Below are 25,662 nucleotides of genomic sequence, written 5' to 3'. Positions count from 1 at the left end.
GTTAAATCGGGTTATCAGTTCCTTAAAGTTAAAAGTGAATCTCATCAGCTACAACCCAATTCTGCAATCACAGGACAAACAGGAATTTTCTGGAAGAATATTTGGGGCTTTTCAACTCCAGCTAAGGTTAGAAATTTTATTCGGAGAGCCTGCAAAAATGCTATTCCCACAAAGGCTAGCCTTGCTCACCGAACTGTGTTTGATGATCCAACCCATGACGTGCCATCGCGATCCAGAAGATGCCCTCCACGCATTGTGGTCCTGCCAGGTATTTAAGAGGCTTGGAGAAGAGATTCCCAGTGGGACTTTCGTTTGAATGTTATTTTTGATAGCTTTTCAAAGTTAGTACATTATGTTATGGAATCCAGGACAACGTTGATCTTTTTGCTATGATTTCATGGACGATCTGGTTTAGAAGGAACAAGCTTTGGAATTCATCTTAGGTCTTCCCCATTAACTCAGTCTACAGGCAAGCTCGGGACTCACTTTCTGAATTTTTGCAAGCTCAACCACGGCCTAAACTTGCCCCGAGTTACTTGGATTTTGCCTTCTACAACTAACCATAAAAAAAAAAACAAAATAAAAAAACAAAATAAAAACCTTCTCTATATATATTTTTGATCGGTACCCTTCTATATATATATATATATATATATGCATGCAAAACACTAGGAGCTAAAGAGATTAGTCAGAACATTCATGTAACATAACATGCACAATCTACGATAACCATGACAAATATATGAGTTATTCCAAATTTGATATTATATCTACAACTGCAATAAGGATAATCTCCCAGTCTCCAAAAAGAAAAAAAAAATCTGCCTATCTTACAAAATGCGGTTCCATGAAAAATAGTAGGCACCATCACTGTGCGAACAGCTTAATGTTGGACACAGCCATAATTTCTGCTTCCACAATTAAAGTGTCATTCACCAGAAAACCCTTCGATGCATCATTGAGATTCTCTAGAAGCAAAAATTGTGAAAAGCCCCCAGCTTTCAATGATTTAGAAAACCAATGTTTAGCTGAAAAAAGAGAACGAAACAAAGTTTACAGTGGAACAAAACAAGTGAAGGAGAACAGGAAACACATATATAATGAGGAAACTCAGGTTTAACCATAGCTCTGGTAGAATATTAAGCAAATTGAGAAACAAAACCCCCACTGGAGCCTATATTTCCCCAACATTTGAAACTAAAATATGATTAAAATATTTGATTTACCTGTTTTTTCTACATGATTTTTGTTAATTTGGTCCCTTATTCGCAGCTTGAATTTTGCAAAATATTTGAGATCCGATAGAAGACAATTACATGAGCAGAGGTAGACAGAAATCGCTTTGGCTTTTCCATTAGAATTTCCTTTGGGATAAACCAGTATCTTCCTGGATTCAGCAAAAAGAATTAAAAATAATGCTGATAAATATATAAATTAACTTTCCTTTTAATAACAATAGAAGTGCAAATTCCAGTAATAAAAATACCATTGTGAATCTTCAACAGTGAATTCTTGAGAATAAGATTCTTCATCTAGTGCCAAGAAGTTTTCAATCTTCCAAGTCAAAGTACAATTATCAGGTTTTTTTGTCATGGAAACACACTCCAGTTTGGCACTATGTTTATGAACAAAAACCTCTACACCAAATAGGCAACAATCATTGACAAGGTATCCATGAGAAACATCATTGAAAGTATCCAAGGGAAGAAATTTGGTAAAGCCCCATTCAGTCTTCATGTCATGAAATCTTTTAATTGAACTATCATCAGCATCTGGACAAAAGATGATACAGAAAATAAATTTACGAAACCATTATACATACATGCATATTTATTTGCATCAATTATGAGAGAGCAAACCATGAATGGTCAAGTACTTGTCCTGAATCTGATCAAACACGAACAATTTGAAGTTGACATAAATCTCCCAACCAAGAGGAAGATTTTCTGTCTCTACAACTGCTAAGTAAAGAGAGATATGACCAGTCCCATTCATTTTTTTGTTTCCTTTTGGATAGAGAGACAACCTCCTGTAAAAGAAGACAGACCTCTTGACAAAGAAAACATTTATATTTTAATTGAAAAAATAATTAAGAGGGTAGAGCATTAGAGTCCACCATTTGTGCCCGCCAGCTTCAAAAACACCGGACTCATACTTTTCCACAGTCTCGGACAGTATAGAGTATGACTCTATTTTAAGCATGTAATGAGTTGGAGGTAAATGTCTTTTTGATCTTGAGATTGCTGCAAATATATTAGGAATATTTAAAAGGCAATCTTCTAAATATTGGGTAATGACATATGGATTGGGGTTCGGAAATGTTTTCAAACAAGCAGTCCTAAAGCAGAATCATTGAACTCAAAGAAATTTTAAAATGAATAATGCAGTACTGGTTCATGCAAATGCAGCAGATGTCATTTTGTAATCTATCACACATATTCTCTACTTGATCAAGACTCCTACAAAAAATATTTGGAGTCATACATACTTCTTTTTGGGGGATTCAAGTTGTTAGTCCAGTGGTACCAGCACCCTCTACAATGCCCAGTATTTGAGTTTTAAGTTTGGACAAACTTTTTCTTTAATGATTTTCAATCATCCAACTTGAAAATACAATGATTTAATTGAAGTACAGTGATAGAATCTAATTTTAAGTTTGGAAATGTCATACAAATAAACATAAAATATTTTGGGATCATAAATTGACAACTGCAGACCTGTTACACGAAAACCTTTTTCCCCTCTATATGGATACTTAAAAGACCACTTTGACTCTTTTTCTTAAATGGATCCCAATCATCCAACTTGAAAATACAATGATTTAATTGAAGTGATAAAATCTAAATGTCACGTTTGGACATGACAAACTTTGTGAAGTGCAAAACACATTTAGAAAGTGCTTATTAATCCTAAATTGAGCCATTTTCTACAAATATTAAGCAGTAAGAAAAGACCTAAAAACGTTGTACTCAGTGCACAAAGCTTCTACTTTTGCGGGGTTTTAGAGAGGTCTTAGTAGGCACCAACCTATTTTCCAGCAAAATACTATCATATACTTCTCATTTGAGATGCCGACTTCAATTATGACGATTCTAATGTTTATCACATACAACTACAGCAAAATATTTGTGGGCTCTACAGACTGATTCAAAAAAAAAAAATCGAACTTATTCTAATTGCTTAATTCTTTTTAGAAAAGAATTTGGGAAATTCATCTAACTCATATGGAAAAATAAATAATATTCATGATGTACTTTTATGAACACTGAAATGAAATAAACAACAAAGAAACAGAGCATAATAGACTCAAATTTGATAATTGTGAAGGGGAGGGAAAAGAGAACGCACAGAGTTCGTCGCAGAAGTTGGTAGTAGCAGAGTCGCCAGACTTCATCACTTCAAAACTTTCTGGTTTCTGGAAATCCTCTTTTTGAGAAAAATATTGATAATTTGCATCCTTTTTATACATAGAAGATAGAGGGAAATTGTTGTGTTCACACAGCTTTTTAATAAAAAATTTCTTTTGACTGTTTCACATTACTTTTAAATACAAGCTAAATTTTGTAAAGTGACAAGCTAATGTAAATAAAGTAGTTTTTTATACAGTCATATTGCTAAATTTATGGTCCACTAATATCAATACTCTCGATGGAAAAAGAAAGTAAAAAAAAAAAAAAAAAAAAAAAAAAAAAAAAAAAATTTAGTGTCCCCACAATCTGGACTGACTGTCTATAACCCTATGAAAAAAGAAAAAACATTCGCCAATGCAGCATTTCAACCAATGAGTAATGACCCTAAAAAATCAAGTGACCCAAATGGCCCTAAAAAGAAAGAAAGAAAGAAAAATTGTCTTTTTGTTGGTTTTTTTCCTTTTGTTGGCAATTAAAATATTTTCTTCAATAAAATATTATGTCCAACTATTATTTTAAACAATTAAATTGTCCTTCAATTGTCCAACTCATCTGTTATCTCCCCTTTTACTCCCAATATTCAAATTTGCTTTTATTCATTCAAAATCAACTCAAATCCATTCCAAACATCATCTTAAGCTAATCCTAATCCATCTTTCCCATTTTTGAATCATGCATTGCATCAGCCATGGTTGGGTTTTGGTTAGTTTTAGTTGGATTTGTCATTGTCCTTCTAATTTCTTGATTGAATTGGGTTATATGTGGATTTGTGATATTGATGTTGGCTCCTTGTGGTATTTTAAAGTATATTTAGGCCAAAATTTTTGGTGAACCCTCACTTGTTGAATTGGTAGCCAATTTCCTCTTATTATTCCATGCCATTGCCTTCATGCCTTACATGCTTGTTTGTGCCTATTTTGATTTTGTGTGTTTGCTCCTTGTTTTTCATTCACATAGGCTAGTACATGCATATCATATACACCTTACATTTTGGGATTGGTCCTTATTCTTGTCTTGTCTATGCTCCTTTTTTGGACATATACTTATTTGTTGATGGCTTGGTCAATCTTTTTCAGCACAATCCAAAGGCAAGTGTGTTTGGTTGGAAGAATGGAAAAGTGGGAGGATGGAAAATTAGTGGAAGGATAGAAAAATGAGAGGATAAAAAATATTTGGTTTTCCCTCGTGTGTGTTTGGTTGGAGGGGTGGAAAAGTGGGAGGGTGGAAAACTTTTTTGTTTGGTTGGAGGGAAAAAGGAGAGGATAGAAAATGTAGTTTATATAAATTGACTATTATGTCCTTGTTATAATATATAAGAAATAGATATATTTACACTCATTAAATAATACAAAAATTAACACAAATACATATACATTTATATTATTTTCTTTATTATTATATATAATTTAAAATTTATGGGCAACAAAAATTGATTATGCGTTAACTAGGAAGACATTTTCAACAACAACAAAAAAGAAATTATCCACGTGACCATTGTTACATAAACTGGGAGGATATTTTCAAAATATATATATATATATATAGATATCTATATCTATATGACAAGGTAGATAAACCAATGATGACGACAAAAAAATAAAAATAAACAACAACAACAACAAACCATAGATTAATACAATAGAATGAGGAATATAATGAGGACAAGGCACCGAGAGAGAGAGAGAGAGAGAGAGAGAGAGAGAGAGAGAGAGAGAGAGAGAGAGAGAGAGAGAGAGAGAGAGAGAGAGAGAGAGTTCATGTTATTGTGCTGTGAAGATGCTAAAGAGATAAGGATGAAGAGGCAAAATGTTAATCATGTCATAGGTAGTGGGAAAGTGAGAGGGGTAGGTGAAAGCAATAAAAAGTAAGGGTATTTTTGTCACCCAATATGGGCCTCAATGTTTTCTCCCCTATTTTCTCTACATTTTGGAGAGAAAAGTTTTTGTGGGCCCAAGTGGAAAATGCCTGGGCCCCACACAAAAGTTTTCTTTCCCCTCCTCCCGACCAAACAACACATAAATTCATTTTCTCTCCTATTTTCTCTCCAAAGTTTTCCATCCTCCCTATTTCATCTCCAAACAATACACACCCTAAAAGATCAAAACCCTCTTTTCCTTACAGTTCATGATATTGGAGAACTACTTCATGAGGATGTTATTTATTGAATGTTCAATTAGTGTGTAAAACATCTTGAACGTTTAGACTCCCAAATTACAAATTATCAATTCAAGCTTATTATCAAATAATGTATGTGTGGAATAAAAACATAAGCTTAACATAGAATTGATAAAACAATCTAAACCAAATAAAATCGCAACCACAACAGAAATTAAATGGCAAAGATTAAGGGAAGAGAAATACAAACACAAAAACAACACAGTGATGTGTTATCGAAGAGGAAACCGAAGTCCTCGGCGTAAAACCTCTCCGCCGTCCTCCAAGTGGTCAATAATCCACTAGAGAATCAAGTTGGGATACATGAAAAGTAGAAAACCCTCCAAGCCTAATCTACCCACTATACCTAAGCCCTCCAAGCTTCTTGCTCCAATGAGATTACACAGAACCTTTGTCTTCTCTAGCTTATCGGATTTCACTATAGCCCATAACATCAACCAATATCAATTGGTCCATTTTTAACTGCTTCCCAAGCACCAAATAGCCTCCTCACTGATATGGGTATGGTGAGAAAAGGTTTTGGCCAATGTACCTCTCAAGGATGTAACAATGGAGAGGATGAGAGTAGAGGAATTTGGAGAATCAAAGGATGAAAATTGTGGATGAGTTAATCTTGTTTTTCTCTAGAATTTCTCTCTCAAAATTCTCTCTAGAAACTCTCTACATTTCATGGGTATAAGGGGTATTTATACTGGTGTGTGTTTGGAATGTGAAAGGTCAGTTTTTCCCATACGTAGTGGTCTGGCGACTTGGCCTCGCGACTGGACTAAGTTGCGAGCTAACTGCCTGGCTAGCCTAGGACTTTTGTCCTGTAGTGCAATAGCTAGTGTGACTCTTCAGCTCCTTTGTGTGACTCTTCAGTTCCTTTGCATGCTTCACATGTGTGCCTCTTTTGGCGACTTGCTAGCCGCGAGCCAATCACGAGATCTAGTCGCAAGGCCCTGCTGAGTTGAGTTGCACACTTCTGAGCTTTTCTTCACACTCTCTCATACATTACCCTTACGTGATTCCCACCTAAATACAAGGTTTCTAAATGCTGAATTACAAGCAAATTTGGCACGGAATAAAGCCAACAAATAGTTGATTAAATTCAACCTTACATTTATTATGATCGATCATCAACTTGAGTCCCTTTGTCATTTCATGACAAAAGGGGCAAATAGTGATGCATAGAAAGCTGTGTTCTGAAGGGGAGATTTAGAGCAATTTCAGGATTATAGTTAAGGGATATGCATAGTGACAGGGAGAGTTGCACAGATTCAGGGGGAGTTAGCTTTTGTTTTCTTTATATTTTGTTGGATCTAATTGTAGTTTGTTGGGTACCTTTTACTCTTATGTATGGTATTTTGAGTATTGAGATACATTTGGATAATGTGGTTATAATTTGTCTCTTTACATTGATCTTTTGATTTAATTTCAACTTTAGGCATATATGTTCCTTTGAATTGCTTCGTGTCTTCTATTGCCGTATTTTTTCTAGTCTTAATTTGTGTGTCAAAATGCTGGTTTAAGCCCTAAAAGGTTGAAAATCATGTTTTCAAAAAAAAAAAAAAAAGTAGGGAACTACATGAAAAAAAAAAAAAAAAAAAATCCTATTTATCCTAATTAAATGTTTGAACAAATCATTTTAATAACCCAAGAGTCCAAAATCTCAAACTTGCCGTTTCTGGCTAAGTTTGGACAACATTGACTAAACAATAACCGAGATTAGTCAAAAAGTTGACTTTTTGAACCAACCATCCGATTGAGATAATTTTTATCTATCTTAAATACCAAGAAAGTCCCTTCAAAATGATAGTTCGTCGATCAAATTCAAAGTTAAAACGAATGAATTCGAAGTTAAAACTCTGATTAAAAGTATTATTTTTCAAGTAAAATGGCTGTTTTGGCATTTTCGCATAATAAATTGTACCAATCCAGCCACAATAGGTGCAAACTGCTTTCACCATATTGAAGCATGATGGATTAACTACCCTACATAATAAAAAGCTCAACGATATACTCTCTAGATTAAGAGGACTTAATTTTCCAAGAAAACGTGCTAGAGAAATTTCTACATTGTGTCACCTCCTTTTAGTGCAAATCACTAAAAGAAATTTTATTAATATATTTAGGTGTAATTACCAGAGGAGTGAATACCATACCGTATCAGCCGATACAACTAGTATTTATCCTACTAGTTAGTTAATTGGAATAGAAACACCTCCATATCATGCCGCTCAAAATACCGACTAGTACCGAATTATACCAAATGTACCAGTGAAAATCAGACGTTTTGGCTGATAATCAATACCGGACAAGAAGAAGCAAAAAAAAATTCAAACATGGGTCTTTGTCATCTCTGCCACTCATCACCATGTATCTGGTTATTTTCAAGTCGGTGATCACCCTCTCCCCAACTGCTGCTGCGTCTTCGTCTTCATCATTTGTGTTTGCTTCCTATTCTTCTCATCTTCTTCTTTTATTATTTTGTTCACATGCCAATTGTGTGCAGTAACATAATAAGTAAATAAGAAAACTTAAAAGTTGAAGAATTTTGAAATATGGGTTACCCTGAGGTTTGGGCTAATACCAACCAGGTCCATAACTTTTCAAAACTAACCAATTTCATTCTTAAGCCCAATTTGGTCCCTACACGCCGTTTAAGTTCGTTAGTCATTTTAGTCTCTTATCTCTCTCCTCTCTCATCTCTCTCTTCTTTGATCTCTCATCTCAACCTTTTCGCATCCTCTCCCTAACCCTAAACTCTAATCCCCAAAATCTCATGGCTACCATCGGCAAGCTATAGTCGCTGCAAGCTACAACCAAGATGGTTCTCTCTCTAACTTTCTCTTTCTATTTTCTTTTTCCTTTGCTTGTTCTATTTTCTTTTCTTTCTTTTTTCCTTGGCCAAATTAACCCTTGATGGGTTGGTGGTTTGGGTTAGCTATCTCTTCTCTCTTAAGCAAAGGAAGTGGTGTGTGCGGGCTGGTGGTTTGGCTTCGCTATGGGTTGCCAATGGTGGGTTTCGATTTGCTGTGGGTTTTTTTGGATTTGGGCTTTCAATGGTGGTGGGTTCCGATGGTGGTGGATTTGTTTTGGGAGTGGCTATGCGTATTGATATGTGGTGGGTTTGTTGTCGATTGTTTGGGTTTTGTGGCCAGGGGTTGTGGGTTTCAATATGGGTTTGGATTTGTTATGGGTTGTTTGGATATTGTGGTCAGTGGTGGTTTTTGATGGTGGTGGGCTTTGATATGGGGTTGGAGTTTTTGTTCGGGTGAGGGTGGGGGTGGTTGTGGTTTCTGCTATGGTGGTAGTTTTGCTACGGTGGGTTTGGCTATGGTTGTAGTTTTGCTACGGTGGTGGGTTTGATTTTTTGGATTTGGGTTTGTTTTTGTGGAGTTGGCTGAGTTTTGGTATGAGTAGAATTGGGTTATTGTTTGCATGTGGCTATGGCAAATCTGAGGTTAGGGAGAAAGAGAGTGAGGGAAGGAGAAGAGAGAAGAGACCAACGGAGAAGAGAAGGGAGAAAAACTAATGTGGCTAACAATGTCTAGGATTAAATTGGCTCTAGGGACCAAATTGGTTTGGTTTGGAATGTGTTGGACCTGGTTGGCATTAAGCCAAACCTCAAGGTATGTTTATGGAATTTGCCCTTAAAATATTTATCTTGATAAGCCATCAGGTCAAGTATAGGTAACATGGCCATTTTGTGGCCTTAGCACCTTGATCTATTAGTTTCTAATATGTATTATTTTTATTAGGGGTAATTATAGTAAACTCACCTGTGATTTTGCCCAAATTCACATTACCTACTCATGGTTTGAAAAGTGTAACTTTGCTCACTTGAGGTTTGCACCGTTAGGTTTCCATAACCCACCTCTATTACAAATGAGGATAAAAATATATTTTTGCTCACTTTTTATGTCTCACTCCTCTCCCAAAAAAAAAAAAAAGATGAGAAACTAAGATCAAAAGTGAGGCTTTTGTTAAATTTAAATGTAACACTACTCACCCACCACCGTAACTCCATTTTAAAAGAGGAAAACAAATTAAATGTAGTGTAATTAAAAAAACAACAAAAGCAAAAACAGAATAACCAAACAAAAAAATAATTTAAAATATAAAAACTTTTATACTTTGTGTTATGCTACTGATTATTATTAGAGCCTGTACTTGACCAGCCGCTCGTGATCTGGGAGTTTGTTCATAGAGGCAATTCCTCAATTATTTTATTGGGTTTTTGTTCATTCGGAATTAATGGTGACAAGCTGACAGTGATGGCGTGGCAGTGTTTGTTTGTGTCGTTTTTTCTTTTCTATTTTTAGAAAATGTTTGTTTGCGTCTGGTTGAACGCATGCGTGGGGGTTTGGTTTGTTGGCTTGAGGGTGTTGTGGGAGTGGTGGTGTTGGATTTGGTGCCCCTGGGTCTCGAGAAAAGACAGACCTCTCTGCCACTTTGAAGATGTAAGGTTGAATTTATTCAACCATCTAATTGGCTTTATTCCGTGCCAAATTTGCTTGTAATTCAGCATTTAGTAACCCTGTATTTAGGTGGGATTGTTGTAAGGGTAGTGAGTGAGATAGTGTGAAGATTGCTCAAGAGTGTGCAAGAAAACAGAGTGTCGCGGCTGGGACTCGCGGGTGGACTCGCGGCTTCAACCCGCCAGAAGACGCACACGTGCCAAGCATGCTGGAAGATGAACAGTCATGCTAGCTGGAGCACTACAGGACAAAACAGGACAACTGGCCATACGGTTAACTCGCGACTGGAACTCGCGACTTAGTCAAGCCGCGAGGTCAAGCCGCGAGCCACCCCTGTTTTGGAAAAACCTGACGTTTCGCATTCCTCTTCACTCCAGTATAAATACCCTTTTAACCCACGATTGAAAGAGAGCTTCCAGAGAGAATTTTGAGAGAGAAACCCTAAAGAAAAACCAGATTGTTTTACCCACAATCTCTACCTTAGAGTCTCATCAAAATCCCTCACTCTCTTCCTCTCCATTGTCAAATCCTTGAGAGGCCATTATACCAAACCTGGTTCTCACCATTATCATCTCTGTGAGACAGTCGTTTGGAGTTCTGGGAAGCAGTTAGGAAGGAGCCAATCTTTATTGGTTGATGCTACGGTGTAGTAGCGGAATCCGGAAAGCTAGAAAAGAAAAAGGTTCGGCGCAACCTCGTTGGAGCAAGAAGCTTGGAGGGCTTAGGTGCATTGGGTAGATTAGGCTTGGAGGGTCTATTGCTGTCCTTGTATCCCAACTGTATTTTCTAGTGGATTGATTACCGCTTGGAGGGCGGCGGAGAGGTTTTTCGCCGAGGTCTTCGGTTTCCTCTTCGATAACATATCTGGTGTTATCGTTGTGTTTGCATCTTCCTTCCTCTCTATCTCTGCCTTTACATTATCTGCTGTGGTTTATTTTGTTGTGGCTTAGATAGTTGTTTAATCAATTCCATGTTATAGCATATGTTAAGTTTCCGCACACTAGTTGTTTAACATATTGCTTGTGTTGATTAAATTGGTTTTTTGGGGGTCTAAACGTTCAAAAGTGTTTTTGTACACGTTTTTTGAACTTTCAATTGGTATCAGAGCGGGTACACAGCTGTTTGGTTTCATTACCATTGTGTGATCCTTGACTCCCTTTCTTTTGAGATGGATAGGTCTCAATCCCTTAATGCACCTCCATATTTTGATGGAAGTAATTATGCATTTTGGAAGGTTCGTATGAGAGCCTTTTTATGCTCTATTGATGAATCCGTGTGGGATGCTGTTGAGATGGGTTGGACCAAACCTGAAGCAGCCAAATCCACATGGGATAAGGCAGCACTTACTGCATCTAATGCTAACAGTAAAGCACTAAATTCTATTTTCTGTGGTATGTCTCCAGATGAATTTCACAGGATTTCTCACATTACTATTGCCAAAGATGCATGGGAGATTCTGGAAACAACTTATGAAGGCACGAAGAAGGTGAAAGATACCAAGTTACAAATGCTGACCACTCGGTTTGAGGAGCTCAAGATGAGTGAGGATGAGTCTTTCGACTCGTTCTATGGGAAGCTAAATGAAGTGGTTGTCAGCAAGTTTAACTTGGGGGAGAAGATGGAGGACTCTAAGATTGTAAGGAAGATCCTCCGATCATTGCCGGAAAGCTTCCGTGCCAAAGTGACAGCCATTGAGGAGAGCAAGGATCTTGACGACATCAAGGTACAGGAGCTGGTTGGTTCTCTACAGACCTATGAGATGTCGCTGCCAAATCAACGGAAGGGCAAATCCCTTGCTCTAAAGACCACTAATGAGAAGGTGGAAGATCAAGGCACATCGGGAGAAGATATGGTGGACAAAGATGTAGCCTATCTTGTTAAAAATTTCAGAAAGTTTTTGAAATTCAAAAACAATGGAAAATTTGATGATAAGAGAAAATTCCAAAATTCTGGAAGGGAGAAGAGGGATTTCCAAAGGAAAGATGGAAAAGAATCCCAATCCACACAAGGTGTCACTTGTTTTGAATGCAATGGGCATGGACACTTCAAGAGGGAATGTCCTAATTATTTGAAATCAAAAGGCAAGGTGTATGCCACGACCTTGAGTGATTCAGACTCGTCCGACTCAGAATCTGAAGAAAGCTGTGATGGAGAGGGGAACTATTCAGCTTTCATGACTATTGCTCATGTTGAGTCGTCGGATGAGTTGAGTTTGCTTGTTCAAGACCTTGGAGAACATAGTGAGGATGACTCACTGGGAATTGTTGAAGAATCGGAAGCTGAAGAAGAAGAAAGCACAGCAACTCTTCAAGAAAATTACAACTCACTCTTGGAGAAGTCTGGTGAATACACAAGGGTGGCCAAGGCTGCTGTGAGAAAGATGAAGAAGGCTGAGGAGGACTACAAAAGTCTCCTAATCCGTTATAAGGAGGCCAAATGCGAGATTGAAACTCTTAATGGTGAGCTGTCCGAAGCCTACACTAAAGTAAGATTCCTTGAGAATGAGGTTGTTCAAGCAAATGCAAAAATAGAGAGGGTCACCACCAAGAAGCTAGATGATGTTATATCATCTCAAAAGAGCTTCTCAGACAAATCCGGACTGGGATTTACCGGAGGAAGTAGCTCAACTGGAAATGTCACCAAAGAAGTGAAGTTTGTCAAAGCCAAAGATCCAGTTATAGCTGACCCTACTGGTGTGAAGCTCGAGGTGGAGGAGAAGAAGAATGTGGTGAACCAACGGATGCTGAATCATCGTAATCAGTATGTGGGCAGGTCTGAGTCTCGTGCCAAGTCACGTCCTCGACCACAAAAAGGTCCTAGAGGAATGTATGTGTGCCATTATTGCGGGCTTCAAGGGCACACTCGACCAAATTGCCAAAAGCTGAGAGCAAAGAACAGTGCTACTCCTCAAAGGTCAGGAGGACCAAGAATTGATAGAAGAACTTGGGCAGGGGATCAACCTAGAGAGCAAAATGGAGATCCCGGAATGATGGACGTGATGAAGATGATTGGTGCATTCACCAACTGTTTGGAAAGCTTCTCACGAAGGTTTGAAAGCCCTAACTCCCGTACCCAATCCTTTAAGGAAATCACCCCAAACGCAAGTGACGTGTGGGTGAAAAGGGGTACTCATGCATAAGCATTACAACATGTCCATGCATTAATACTTCCTATGCTTTGTGACTATGTTTGTTTGGTATGCTTGTTGTGTTTGTTCTTGGTTGTTTGATTATTCTTCTTGTGAATATTTCTTAATTGTGTTTTATCAATCTTTTTGTTTCTTGAGTCAAAAATCCAAAAATTACATAAAAAATTTGAAAATCAAAAAGCTTGATCGACTTTGTTGAGTTTTGTCTTAAGACTCGTTTTGCCTTGTACCTTTGTGCTAATGACTTTGTGCATTTTCGAGCATTGCTTGTCTTCATGCACTCATATCACTATGGGAAAAATCTTGAAATCTATGTGATTGTTGTAAATAGATCTTCGAACTTGTCATGAATGATTAGTGAATGGTTATGTTGATCTTGAAACATGCATAGACTTGTGTCTATATCTCTTCCCATTTTTTATTTTTTTTGCTAAAAAGAGCTCACTAAATGTAAATCTCCAAATGAAAAGAGATATTGAGCTGCAAAAGCCTGTCGCACATTTTAGTATTTGACTAGGAAAAAGGGTAAGCGACCTTATATCAAAAGTGAAATTTCTTTCAAAAAGGCCAAAGGCCTGTTCTTCAAAGAAAAGTGTTGTCTATCCCTCTCACAATGAGAGATGATTGCCTCAAAAGATCAAATGTTATGGCTGAAAGTGGAGTCAAATGAAAGGCTCCAAGTTATGTTATCAAGTTGTGTGGGAAGTCATATATTCATATTTCTATAATTGAGATTGGTCACATGATCTAGTGCTAATTGTGTATGCCTTGGTTGAATTGATCATTGAAGCTTCACATTAGACAAAGGACTATCTCATTGTTGATATCCACACACAACACACAAGTTTATGTTCGATAAATGCCATATTCATTTGTGTGATTGTACTTGATAAAATGTGTTTTCACATGCTCAATCTTCGTTAATTCAAGCACAAAAAGATTTTTGAGTGTTTTAGGTGTTTTTGGAAAGTGTTTTGCTGAAAAATCTGAAAATTTCAAAAATACAGTTTGCCCTGTTTTGGCGGCTCAGTCGCGGGTGTGTCAAGTCGCGAGCCTCAGTCGCATCTTCGCTGGTCAGTTTTGGCGACTTGTTCGCGAGTGGAAGGTCCAGTCGCGAGATTCACTCAGAGATTTTCGCGGCTCAGCTTGCGACTCACTCGCGGGTAGACCTTCCAGTCGCGAAAAACACTTAGAAAAATTTTTCAAAATTTTCCTCTTGAGTGCTTTGGCGGCTTGAGCTGGCGACTGTGTGGCGACTTAATCAAGTCGCGAAAATCGCGTGTTTTGCAGAAACAGGAGCAGTTTTTAAACTTTTTCAGTTTTTCCCTCGAATTTTTGTGACTGTTCATCTTCTCTCTAAACACTCTTCCTCCCAAACACTCCGTGCTCCCTTTTCCAATCTCTTGTGTTACACTCTTACAGCCCAAAATCGTCAAGTTACAGATGGCTCCTTCACCTCAGAAGAAGAAATCTACTGCGAAGAAGGCTGACAAAAGACTTAAGATGGATCCTAGATTGTTTAGGTCAGTTCACCACTTTGAGAGATACAAGGATAACTTCTTGAATGCAGGAATCATTCAAGAGAGATTTGTGGATTTGGAAGATTTAAGGCAAACTTTTATTCCCAGTTGTTTTGAAGGAAGAGGATGGGAAAAGCTTTTGGGTGGTTTCCCTGTTGTGTGTGAACCCTTAATAAGGGAATTTTACTCCAATGCTGTGATAAAGGATAATGAATTGAGTTGCTAGGTGAGGGGTAAAGAATTTGTCTTAGATGCTCATGTCATAGATGATGCATTAGGACTTGAAGGATTAGATGATGAAGAATTTATCAATTACAAGGATAGGAGTGTGTCCATTGAAACTATTCAACAAAGGATAGGTGGGCAGAGAGAGGGAAAATGTTTGAATACCACTGCCTTTCCAGTGGACATGAGGTGCCTTACCATAATCATGATGTTTAACCTCTATCCCATTAGGAAATTGACTACAATCAACTGTGCTAGAGCAGTCTTTCTGATGGATCTCAAAGAAAAGAACTTCATAGACATCAGTTCCCACATTTATGACACCATTGTGGATGAGACTAGAACAACCTCTAGGCCTAAATTGATCTTTCCAAGTTTGCTAATGAGGATTTTTAGGAGTAAAGGAGTTCCAATCCCTCAAGACATCAGTCCAATGTCTACACCCTCTACAATCAACAAGCTCACCTGCAAAAGGATAAGTGTCAGGCTTCCAGGAGAAGAAGATGAAGGTGATGAAGGAGAGGCTGCTCCAATGGAGACTGAAGCAGAAGCAGCTGGACTTGCATCAACTTCAACACCTAGGAGAAGTGGCAAAAGACACAGAGCTTCAACCTCTGCAGACACACCTCCAGATGCTTTCCAGATCATTCTGGAAAGGCTTGATGGGATCAGGGCAGTCCAGACTGAGCATTCTGACAGGATGAGAGCCATGCAAGACCAGATTGATGTCTTGGCTGCTACACTTGACAGCTTCACAACTCAGCATGACCAGTGACCCTTTGGCCATTCCATGTCAAAAAGGGGGAGAAAGTTCATTAATGATTGAGAAGCAGAAAAGCAGCTCTTAAGGGGGAGTAATTAGTTGAGGGGGAGTAATGTGGTTATATATGTTTATGTTTTGGGTATTTTAGTGTTTTTATGGTTTTAGATACACTGTGTTTTGGTGTATAACTGTTTCTAACTCTTTTCATATACTCTTGGTTTAAACTTTAATATATGTTTGATGATGTTATTCAGGTTTTTGTTGGTTTGTACCCATATGCTTATGTAAGCTTTTAGGGTTATTGTTTTATGCATATTTTGTAGGCCTTGTGGTATGTACCATACTTAAGTGCAGCCTTTATGCTATGTTGAAATCAGTACCTTAATCTAAATGTTCTGCATTGTGATTGTTGTACTGTCACTCTTGTGCCCTTGTAGGATTGTTCCTAGATGCATATGCCTTGTGTGCTATGCATTGGTTGAGTGTTGAGCATACAAGTGTCTTGCCTTGTGCATGTTAACTTGTATGTTCTTGTGTTCATTCCAAGTGTGAATGAGCACTGTGATCACTACTTTGTGGTGTTCACTTGGTTGATCAAGCCATGGTTTGTTCATTAACTCCATCTTATGCTTGATCTCATTTTGCCTGTTTCATATGCATTTATAATTTTCTGCTTACAATGATCATGGTGTATTGTTGTGTTTCAGGAGTTTATGTTCATATGATTCAAGTGCTTCACAGCTTCTAGAGTTAGGTGTGAGTGAGTTTTGATCAACTGTTCCCAACTCACATGTTAAGTCTAGAGTCTGTTTTAGGGTTTTGTCACGGAATAGCCAAAGGGGGAGATTGTAAGGTTGAATTTATTCAACCATCTAATTGGCTTTATTCCGTGCCAAATTTGCTTGTAATTCAGCATTTAGTAACCCTGTATTTAGGTGGGATTGTTGTAAGGGTAGTGAGTGAGATAGTGTGAAGATTGCTCAAGAGTGTGCAAAAAAACAGAGTGTCGCGGCTGGGACTCGCGGGTGGACTCGCGGCTTCAACCCGCCAGAAGACGCACACGTGCCAAGCATGCTGGAAGATGAACAGTCATGCTAGCTGGAGCACTACAGGACAAAACAGGACAACTGGCCATACGGTTAACTCGCGATTGGAACTCGCGACTTAGTCAAGCCGCGAGGTCAAGCCGCGAGCCACCCCTGTTTTGGAAAAACCTGACGTTTCGCATTCCTCTTCACTCCAGTATAAATACCCTTTTAACCCACGATTGAAAGAGAGCTTCCAGAGAGAATTTTGAGAGAGAAACCCTAAAGAAAAACCAGATTGTTTTACCCACAATCTCTACCTTAGAGTCTCATCAAAATCCCTCACTCTCTTCCTCTCCATTGTCAAATCCTTGAGAGGCCATTATACCAAACCTGGTTCTCACCATTATCATCTCTGTGAGACAGTCGTTTGGAGTTCTGGGAAGCAGTTAGGAAGGAGCCAATCTTTATTGGTTGATGCTACGGTGTAGTAGCGGAATCCGGAAAGCTAGAAAAGAAAAAGGTTCGGCGCAACCTCGTTGGAGCAAGAAGCTTGGAGGGCTTAGGTGCATTGGGTAGATTAGGCTTGGAGGGTCTATTGCTGTCCTTGTATCCCAACTGTATTTTCTAGTGGATTGATTACCGCTTGGAGGGCGGCGGAGAGGTTTTTCGCCGAGGTCTTCGGTTTCCTCTTCGATAACATATCTGGTGTTATCGCTGTGTTTGCATCTTCCTTCCTCTCTATCTCTGCCTTTACATTATCTACTGTGGTTTATTTTGTTGTGGCTTAGATAGTTGTTTAATCAATTCCATGTTATAGCATATGTTAAGTTTCCGCACACTAGTTGTTTAACATATTGCTTGTGTTGATTAAATTGGTTTTTGGGGGTCTAAACGTTCAAAAGTGTTTTTGTACACGTTTTTTGAACTTTCAGAAGAGTTCATTGAAGTTACGACTATGGTTGAGATTGGTTTGTATTCTAATGAAATTGGTAACCTCTAGTGGAAATTTTTAGCTCAAATTGGTAGATCTAACCATTAGGTGGGGCCTTTTTTTTTTTTTTTATTGTTGGGTATTGTGTTTCATTAGAACTACAATGAAATACCACAAGTTACATCATATTCCAATTCAGCTAGGACATCATCCAGCCAAACCAAATGTCAACATTCTTGGCTTAGGCACGAGCAACATAGTTTCAGTTCCTTTCGATATGGTTGAAACAAAAAATGGCTAAAGCTTTGCAATCTTAATTTAATGATATTATTGAAGTGAGAAGTGCAAAAATCCTCCCCTTGCACCAGATTGATGATGACAAGGGATTGATGATTGAGGATTGAAAGTTGAAACTTTTCTGCTTATGTATAATTTTGTTTTAGAGGAAGAAGGCAAAGTGCTTATTTGTAATGGTTTGAAATTTCATTTTCAATGTTCATCCATTTTTGAAAAATTTTCAAACCCTATCCTTTTGATTCAAAGTTATGTTTATTTTTGTCTAAAAATAAGTTTTTTTTTTTTTTTTTTTTTTTTTTTTTTTTTTTTTTTTTTAACGGCAAATCAAGAGGTGGGTTACAGAAGGTTAACGGTGCAAATCTCAGGTGGGCAAAGTGACACTTTTCAAATCACAGGCAGACAACGTGAATTTAGGCTAAACCACAAGTGGGTTTACTGTAATTACCCCTTTTTAGTATTAAGTATAGGGAAAAATGTTCATACACTCCCCTAAACTTTCAACCATTAGCCAAAAGACCCCTTGAACTTTTTATATTGGCCAATTTACTCCTTAAACTATTCACACCTATCAAATCAATACCTTGTCTTGCCATCGGTAAGCTTTTTTTTTTTTTTTTTTTTTTCCCCTACTCTCTGTTTTTCTAATCTCAATCTCCATATGTGAATTTTTGCAATTTTTTTGTTAGATTTAATTTTTGAGCTTACTCGTTACACTTTACACTTATCCAAGTGTTTCAAGACCTGTGGTGGATTGGGTAGTGTTGGCTGTGGTGAAATTTCCATTTGATCAAAACTGGTTTTGAGTATGCTATACAATTGTTTGATGAATTGCCTAAGAGAGATATGACCAATGTTCTAATGGGTTTTCGTTGTTTGGTAGGATTTTAGATGGGTTTGCAATTACTTAAAAATAATTTTCATGGCTGGGTTTATGTGTGCTTTCATATAAACTAATTGAAATTAGAAATTGCATAAGAAAATTTTAAAAAGTTGTGGTTATATTACATTTAGTTGTTTAAACTGTAACATTTTCTTTTTCAAATTTTCTTCTTCTAAATGGTTCCAGCACCTTATGGAAGCATTCAATGCAGAAACCTTCAAATGATTCGCCATTTGAGTTCGTCTTGTTCATGTCCTTCACAAACTCTTTGAACGTGGCATTACTATTCTCATTGGATTCACTTGTGTAGGCATTGCCCAGGAGTAGGATTTAGCCAGGCTGAAGTTTTTTTCTGTTGTTTCTTAACATCATTATTCTTTGCAATTTTTTGGTTTGGTTTAATTTTCAGGCTTGGGGTTTGATTGCCTATTGGACTTGTATTTGTGTAGTGTGGTTGCAAATGTAGCTGTTTGTACTTCAGTGACATAGAAGAGGGTTGTTTTAAGTGTTGTTGTTGGGCTATTGGTTGTGTGTCCAACTTTGTTTGAAGTTTTTCCTACTAGTTTTTTTTATTTTTTTTTATTTTTTATTTTTTTATCTATATTGTTTTATTTAAAAAAGTAGACTAGTAAAAATATCTAGCTTTGAGAGAACAATTTAGCTAATGGATGGGGAGTTTAGCCTTGAGGGAACAATTACCAAGGTGTTCTTTTTTTTTTTTTTTTCTTTTTTTCATTAAGCTCTTTTTATTGATCTTCTTGTTAATTTTATGTCACAGTCATGGATGAATGTCCATTGTCACTCCCTCAAAATAATGCATTGATATTGTGGTTGTATTGTTATATAGGGTACTTGGCAATCATGTATGGGTACTCAACAATCAAGTCAAATTCATACAAAGAAGAATAGCGCTAGTGGAAGCAAGAAGGACAAGGGAAAGGCCAAGGCCAAGGCCTAGTGGTAGCAAAAAGAACAAAGTTGCAAAGCATAAGAGGATTTTGTTTAAGTCCAAGTGTTAATGTTGGATGTCACTTGAAGTGACTATTTATGTATGAGTACTAAAAAAATGGTTTGTGACATAATAAGAATGGAACTAGTATTCTGCTTCCACACCTTTGTACCCAATTTGATTAATTTTTTTGATAGTGTTCAATGATTAACAAGATATTGTTGTAACTATGACAAAGGGAAATATAACTTTTTGTTTTTGTAGTTCTTAATTTGGCTTAATTTTTAACTTAAATGGGATTATTTTAAGGGTGCACTTTTTGTTTTTGCATTGGAATAAAGAGATGAGGAAATTCTTGTCCGAATTGAACTTTAAGCAATAACTCTAATGCTCTTCAATTTATTTATTAAAAATAAAAAATAAACTATCAATTTTTTACATCCCCATAGAAAAATAGAAAATAAATCTTGTCATCAAAGTAATTCAAATTTGTAATGTACTAATATCATTACATAAACACGAAAAAATGAATATGTCTCAATCTGCCATGAATTGAAATATCAATGAGTGCTTACAAACAGTATATTGTTTGCCAAAAAGATTACACACAATGAATCAATAATTACACTTTTTTAGAAAAATTGTAAAACAAAACTATACTGGCTCCATTAGTATTCTCAAAATGATCTCAATCTGTCACGAATTGAAATATCAAATGAGTGTTTACAAATAATATATTGTTTGCCAAAAAATAACACCCAATGAATCAATAATTATAAGGAATTTGGCCCAATATGATTCATTACACTGTATTTGGACCGTATTATATAGCCCAAGACTCTTTCACATTCAGGGTTTGAATTCCCTTCAAAATGGATCATAGGTGTGGGGCTTGACTTGAAGTAAGTGGTGTTATTATTTGGACAAACACTTATCTCTTCTCCTTAAGCACTCGTTCACGTAATTATAAAATATATCATGTGATTTGAATTGAAGGAACTTTCATCCATATATATATATATATATAGAAAGAGAGAGAGAGAGGGGTAAAGCTCAGAGAAAATCTAATTAAATTCTTAATTTAATTCTCAATTTTGTGTCACGTGTCTCATATAAGTTTTTGAATTTTTATACTAAGTTATTGTATCAATTATGTTTTTTTAATTTTGCCGCTAAACGTGAAAACCAAAGTGACTACAATAAGAACATGGCTTGGATACAATACATCTAGCCATTAGGATGGCATTCGCAACATGCGACTGTTTTTATAGGGTTGAAATGCACTAAGTTTACCATTCATTAAAAAAAAAAAAATAGAGAGAGAACAAGAGATAGAGGGAGAGAGAAGGTCTATAAGGCAGAGAGAGAGAGAGAGATTTGAATTGCACCACCATTAGGCTGGCATTCTGTCAAAGCTTTGGTTAAGATGCAGAAAAAATGATTTTGGATAGGTACCCTTCTATATATACATATATATGTATATATATATATATATGCATGCAAAACACTAGGAGCTAAAGAGATTAGTCAGAACATTCATGTAACATAACATGCACAATTTACGATAACCATGACAAATATATTAGTTATTCCAAATTTGATATTATCTCTACAACTGCAATAAGGATAATCTCCCAGTCTCCAAAAAGAAAAAAGAAAAAAATCTGCCTATCTTACCAAATGCGGTTCCAAGAAAAATAGTAGGCACCATCACTATGCGAACAGCTTAATGTTGGACACAGCCATAATTTCTGCTTCCACAATTAAAGTGTCATTCACCAGAAAACCGTTCGATGCATCATTGAGATCCTCTAGAAGCAAAAATTGCGAAAAGCCCCAGTCTTGCAATGATTTAGAAAACCAATGTTTAGCTGAAAAAAGAGAACGAAACAAAATTTACAGTGGAACGAAACAAAATTTACAGGAGAACAGGAAACACATACATAATGAGGAAATTCAGGTTTAACCATAGCTCTGGTAGAATATTAAGCAAATTGAGAAACAAAACCCCCACCGGAGCCTATATTTCCCCAACATTTGAAATGAAAATATGATGAAAATATTTGATTTACCTGTGTTTTCTACATGATTTTTGTTGATTTGGTCCCTTATTCGCAGTTTGAATTCTGCAAAATATTTGAGATCCGATAGAAGACAATTACATGAGCAGAGGTAGACAGAAATCGCTTTGGCTTTTCCATTAGAATTTCCTTTGGGATAAACCAGTATCTTCCTGGATTCAGCAAAAGGAATTAAAAATAATGCTGATAAACATAAAAATTAACTTTCCTTTTAATGATAATAAAAGTGCAACTTCCAGTAGTAAAAATACCATTGCGAATCTGCAACAGTGAATTCTTGAGAATATGATTTTTCATCTAGTGCTGAGAAGTTTTCAATCTTCCAAGTCAAAGTACAATTAGCAGGTTTTTCTGTAATGGAAACACACTCCAGTTTGCCACTTTGTTTATGAACAAAAACCTCTACACCAAATAGGCAACAATCATTGACAAGGTATCCATGAGAAACATCATTGAAAGTATCCAAGGGAAGAAATTTGGTAAAGCCCCATTCAGTCTTCATGTCATGAAATCTTTTAATTGAACTATCATCAGCTTCTGGACAAAAGATGATATAAAAAATAAATTTACGAAATCATTATACATACATGCATATTTATTTGCATCAATTATGAGAGAGCAAACCATGAATGGTCAAGTACTTGTCCCGAATCTGATCAAACACGAACAATTTGAAGTTGACATAAATCTCCCAACCACGAGGAAGATTTTCTGTCTCTACAATTGCTAAGTAAAGGGAGATATGACCACTTCCATTCATTTTTTTGTTTCCTTTGGGATAGAGAGACAACCTCCTGTAAAAGAAGACAGACCTCTTGACAAAGAAAACATTTATATTTTAATTGAACAAATAATTAAGTGGGTAGAGCAGTAGGGTCCACCATTTGTGCCCGCCAGCTTCAAAAACACCGGACTCATACTTTTCCACAGTCTCGGACAGTATAGAGAATGACTCTATTTTAAGCATGTAATGAGTTGGAGGTAAATGTCTTTTTGATCTTTTGATTGCTGCAAATACATTAGGAATATTTAAAAGGCAATCTACTAAATATTGGGTAATGACATATGGATTGGGGTTCGGAAATGTTTTCAAAAAAGCAGTCCTAAAGCAGAATCATTGAACTCTAAAGAAATTTTAAAATGAATAATGCAGTACTGGTTCATGCAAATGCAGCAGATGTCATTTTGTAATCTATCACATGGAATGTTATTGATAGCTAAATGCATTGTCTATTCATTGCCTAGTCATATTCTCTACTTGATCAAGACTCCTATAAATTTTTTTTTGGAGTCATACGTACTTCTTTTGGGGGGATTCAAGCCGTTAGTCCAGTGGTACCAGCACCCTCTATAATGCCCAGTATTTGAGGTTTAAACCCAACCTCCCCCATCTCACCCCCCCCCCCCCCCCCCCCCTTCCATTTTTACATAGCAAAAGATAATAATAATGATAATAATAAGACCATTTTGACTCTTTTTCTTTAATGATTTTCAATCATCCAACTTGAAAATACAATGATTTAATTGAAGTGCAGTGATAGAATCTAATTTTAAGTTTGGGCATGTCATACAAATAAACATAAAATATTTTGGGATCATAAATTGACAACTGCAGACCTGTTACATGAAAACCTTTTTTCCCCTCTATATGGATACTTTAAAGACCATTTTGACTCTTTTTTTTTTTTTTTGAGAATCCACCCCGATGTTATTAAGAATCACACTGGATAATCAGCAATTACAAAGGAAGAAAATTCTGGAGGAACAGCCTCCATCCAAACAATTAAAGGGAAAGAAAACCTAGCTCTCCTAGTTAAAGCATGGGCTACAGGATTACCCTGCTTTCTAACATGAGAGAAGGAGTGAGCTCTAAAAGAGTTTGAGATAGACTGAATGTCTTTAACAAAATGATCATGGAGAGAGGGATGGGGTGTAGCCAACAATACTGCCTTGAACACAATTTCAGAGTCCCCTTGAAAATCTAATTGAAGTGATAAAATCTAAATGTCATGTTTGGACATGACATACTTCGTGAAGTGCAAAACACATTTAGAAAGTGCTTATTAATCCTAAATTGAGCCATTTTCTACAAATAAACAAATTTTAACTAAAAAAAAAAAAAATCTCATTATCGTAAATTGGAACTCAACACTCTAATCCATCTATTTCCAAAACCTACAATGTCATCCCTATCAAAATAGTCACATAGGCTATAACAGAAATAAAGACCCCAACTCCAAAGTAGAAACACATAGATATCTCTATAGGTTCAAAAAATAGTTCAAGTCTGTCTCAGTCTTGTGTTCACTCTCCATTTTCTTTCCTTTTTTTTTTCTTTGTATAATCGTGGATCGTAGCTTTTAGAAGAGATTAAGAAGTATAAGAAAAGGCCTAAAAACGTCGTACTCAGTGCACAAAGCTTCTACTTTTGCGGGGTTTTGGAGAGGTCTTAGTAGGCACCAACCTGTTTTCCAGCAAAAGACTATCATATACTTCTCATTTGAGATGCCGACTTCAATTATGACGATTATAATGTTTATCACATACAACTACAGCAAAATATTTGCGGGCTCGACAGACTGATTCAATAAAATAAAAAATCGAACTTATTCTAATTGCTTAATTCATATAACTCATATGGAAAAAGAAATAACATTCATGAAGTACTTTTATGAACACTGAAATGAAATAAACAACAAAGAAAAAGAGCATAATAAACTCAAATTTGATAATTGTGAAGAGGAGGGAAAAGAGAACATACAGAGTTCATCGCCGAAGTTGGTAGTAGCAGAGTCGCCAGACTTCATCACTTCAAAATTTTCTGGTTTCTGGAAATCCTTTTTTGGAGAAAAATATTGATAATTTGCATCCTTTTTATACATAGAAGATAGAGGGAAATAAAGGCGCGTTTGGGAGGTCGGAGGTAAATGTATTTTTCAAATGATAGAAAAAGAAAGTCAAAAAAGAAAAATAGTGCTTGACAACTTTGCATTGGCGTCTCCAGAATCAGGACCGACTGTCTTATCACTTATGACCCTATGAAAAAAGAAAAAAACATTCTCCAATGCAACATTTCAACCCATGAGTAAGAGCACTTGCGTTGGGTGTAAACAATTTCGGTTACTATTTTACAATTCAATATAGTAAACTAAAAACTCACTTCATTCAAATTTATATACTTAAAAAAATTTGCAATATATGATAGAGGGAAATAACTTTTTGTTTTTGTAGTTCTCAATTTGGCTTAATTTTTAAATTAAATGGGATTATTTTAAGGTGCACTTTTTGTTTTTGCATTGGAATAAAGGTACGAGGAAGTCCTTGTCCAAATTGAACTCGGCTCTTCAATTTCTCTATTAAAATTTAAAAAAAAAAAAATCAATTTTTTACATCCCTATAGAAAAATAGAAAATAAATCTTGTCATCAAAGTAATTCAAATTTGTAATGTACTAATATCATTACATAAACACCAAAAAATGAACATGTCTCAACCAGCCATGAATTGAAATATCAATGAGTGCTTACAAATAGTATAATATTGCTTGCCAAAAAATAGCATTCATTGAATCAATAATTACACTCTTTCAACAATATTGAAAAACAAAAGTATATTGGCTCCATTAGTATTCTTAAAAGGATCTCAATCTGCCATGAATTTTAATATCAAATGAGTGTTTACAAATTATATATTGTTTGCCAAAAAGATTACACCCAATGAATCAATAATTACACTTTTCCAGAAAATTTGTAACACAAAACTATACTGGCTCCATCAGTATTCTTAAAATGAT

The 25,662-nt window shown here is 36.3% G+C and overlaps 2 protein-coding genes and 1 long non-coding RNA gene across 4 annotated transcripts; 1 reads left to right on the top strand and 2 right to left on the bottom strand.

The window, feature by feature from the left end:
• Positions 1-721: 721 nt before the first annotated feature.
• On the bottom strand, positions 722-3,515 carry LOC126723142 (MATH domain and coiled-coil domain-containing protein At3g58260-like). Its single transcript, XM_050426431.1, has 6 exons — positions 3,349-3,515; positions 2,117-2,243; positions 1,860-2,029; positions 1,487-1,772; positions 1,227-1,387; positions 722-1,028 (listed from the first exon to the last, which is right to left on the bottom strand). Exons 1-6 carry the CDS (start codon positions 3,467-3,469, stop codon positions 868-870), a joined length of 1,026 nt encoding a protein of 341 aa, XP_050282388.1. The 5' UTR covers positions 3,470-3,515; the 3' UTR covers positions 722-867.
• A 4,730-nt stretch (positions 3,516-8,245) lies between these two features.
• LOC126723146 (uncharacterized) lies at positions 8,246-19,948 on the top strand. Its single transcript, XR_007654175.1, has 2 exons — positions 8,246-9,199; positions 19,688-19,948. It is a non-coding gene; the product is annotated as an uncharacterized LOC126723146 (long non-coding RNA).
• A 1,382-nt stretch (positions 19,949-21,330) lies between these two features.
• Positions 21,331-24,771, bottom strand: LOC126723143 (MATH domain and coiled-coil domain-containing protein At3g58370-like). Of its 2 annotated transcripts, none has more exons than XM_050426434.1 (6): positions 24,632-24,771; positions 22,752-22,878; positions 22,495-22,664; positions 22,122-22,407; positions 21,862-22,022; positions 21,331-21,630 (listed from the first exon to the last, which is right to left on the bottom strand). In XM_050426434.1, exons 1-6 carry the CDS (start codon positions 24,750-24,752, stop codon positions 21,503-21,505), a joined length of 993 nt encoding a protein of 330 aa, XP_050282391.1. In that variant the 5' UTR covers positions 24,753-24,771; the 3' UTR covers positions 21,331-21,502. The 2 variants fall into 2 exon arrangements, with proteins under 2 accessions (XP_050282391.1, XP_050282390.1); XM_050426433.1 differs by having other exon boundaries at positions 21,331-21,660; positions 24,632-24,767.
• Positions 24,772-25,662: the final 891 nt, after the last annotated feature.

Source organism: Quercus robur, chromosome 4 (genome assembly GCF_932294415.1).
Source record: "Quercus robur chromosome 4, dhQueRobu3.1, whole genome shotgun sequence".
In the NCBI taxonomy this organism is placed as follows: domain Eukaryota; kingdom Viridiplantae; phylum Streptophyta; class Magnoliopsida; order Fagales; family Fagaceae; genus Quercus; species Quercus robur.
Note: the sequence above shows the minus strand (reverse complement) of the source record. Positions and strands in the feature narration are given on the sequence as shown.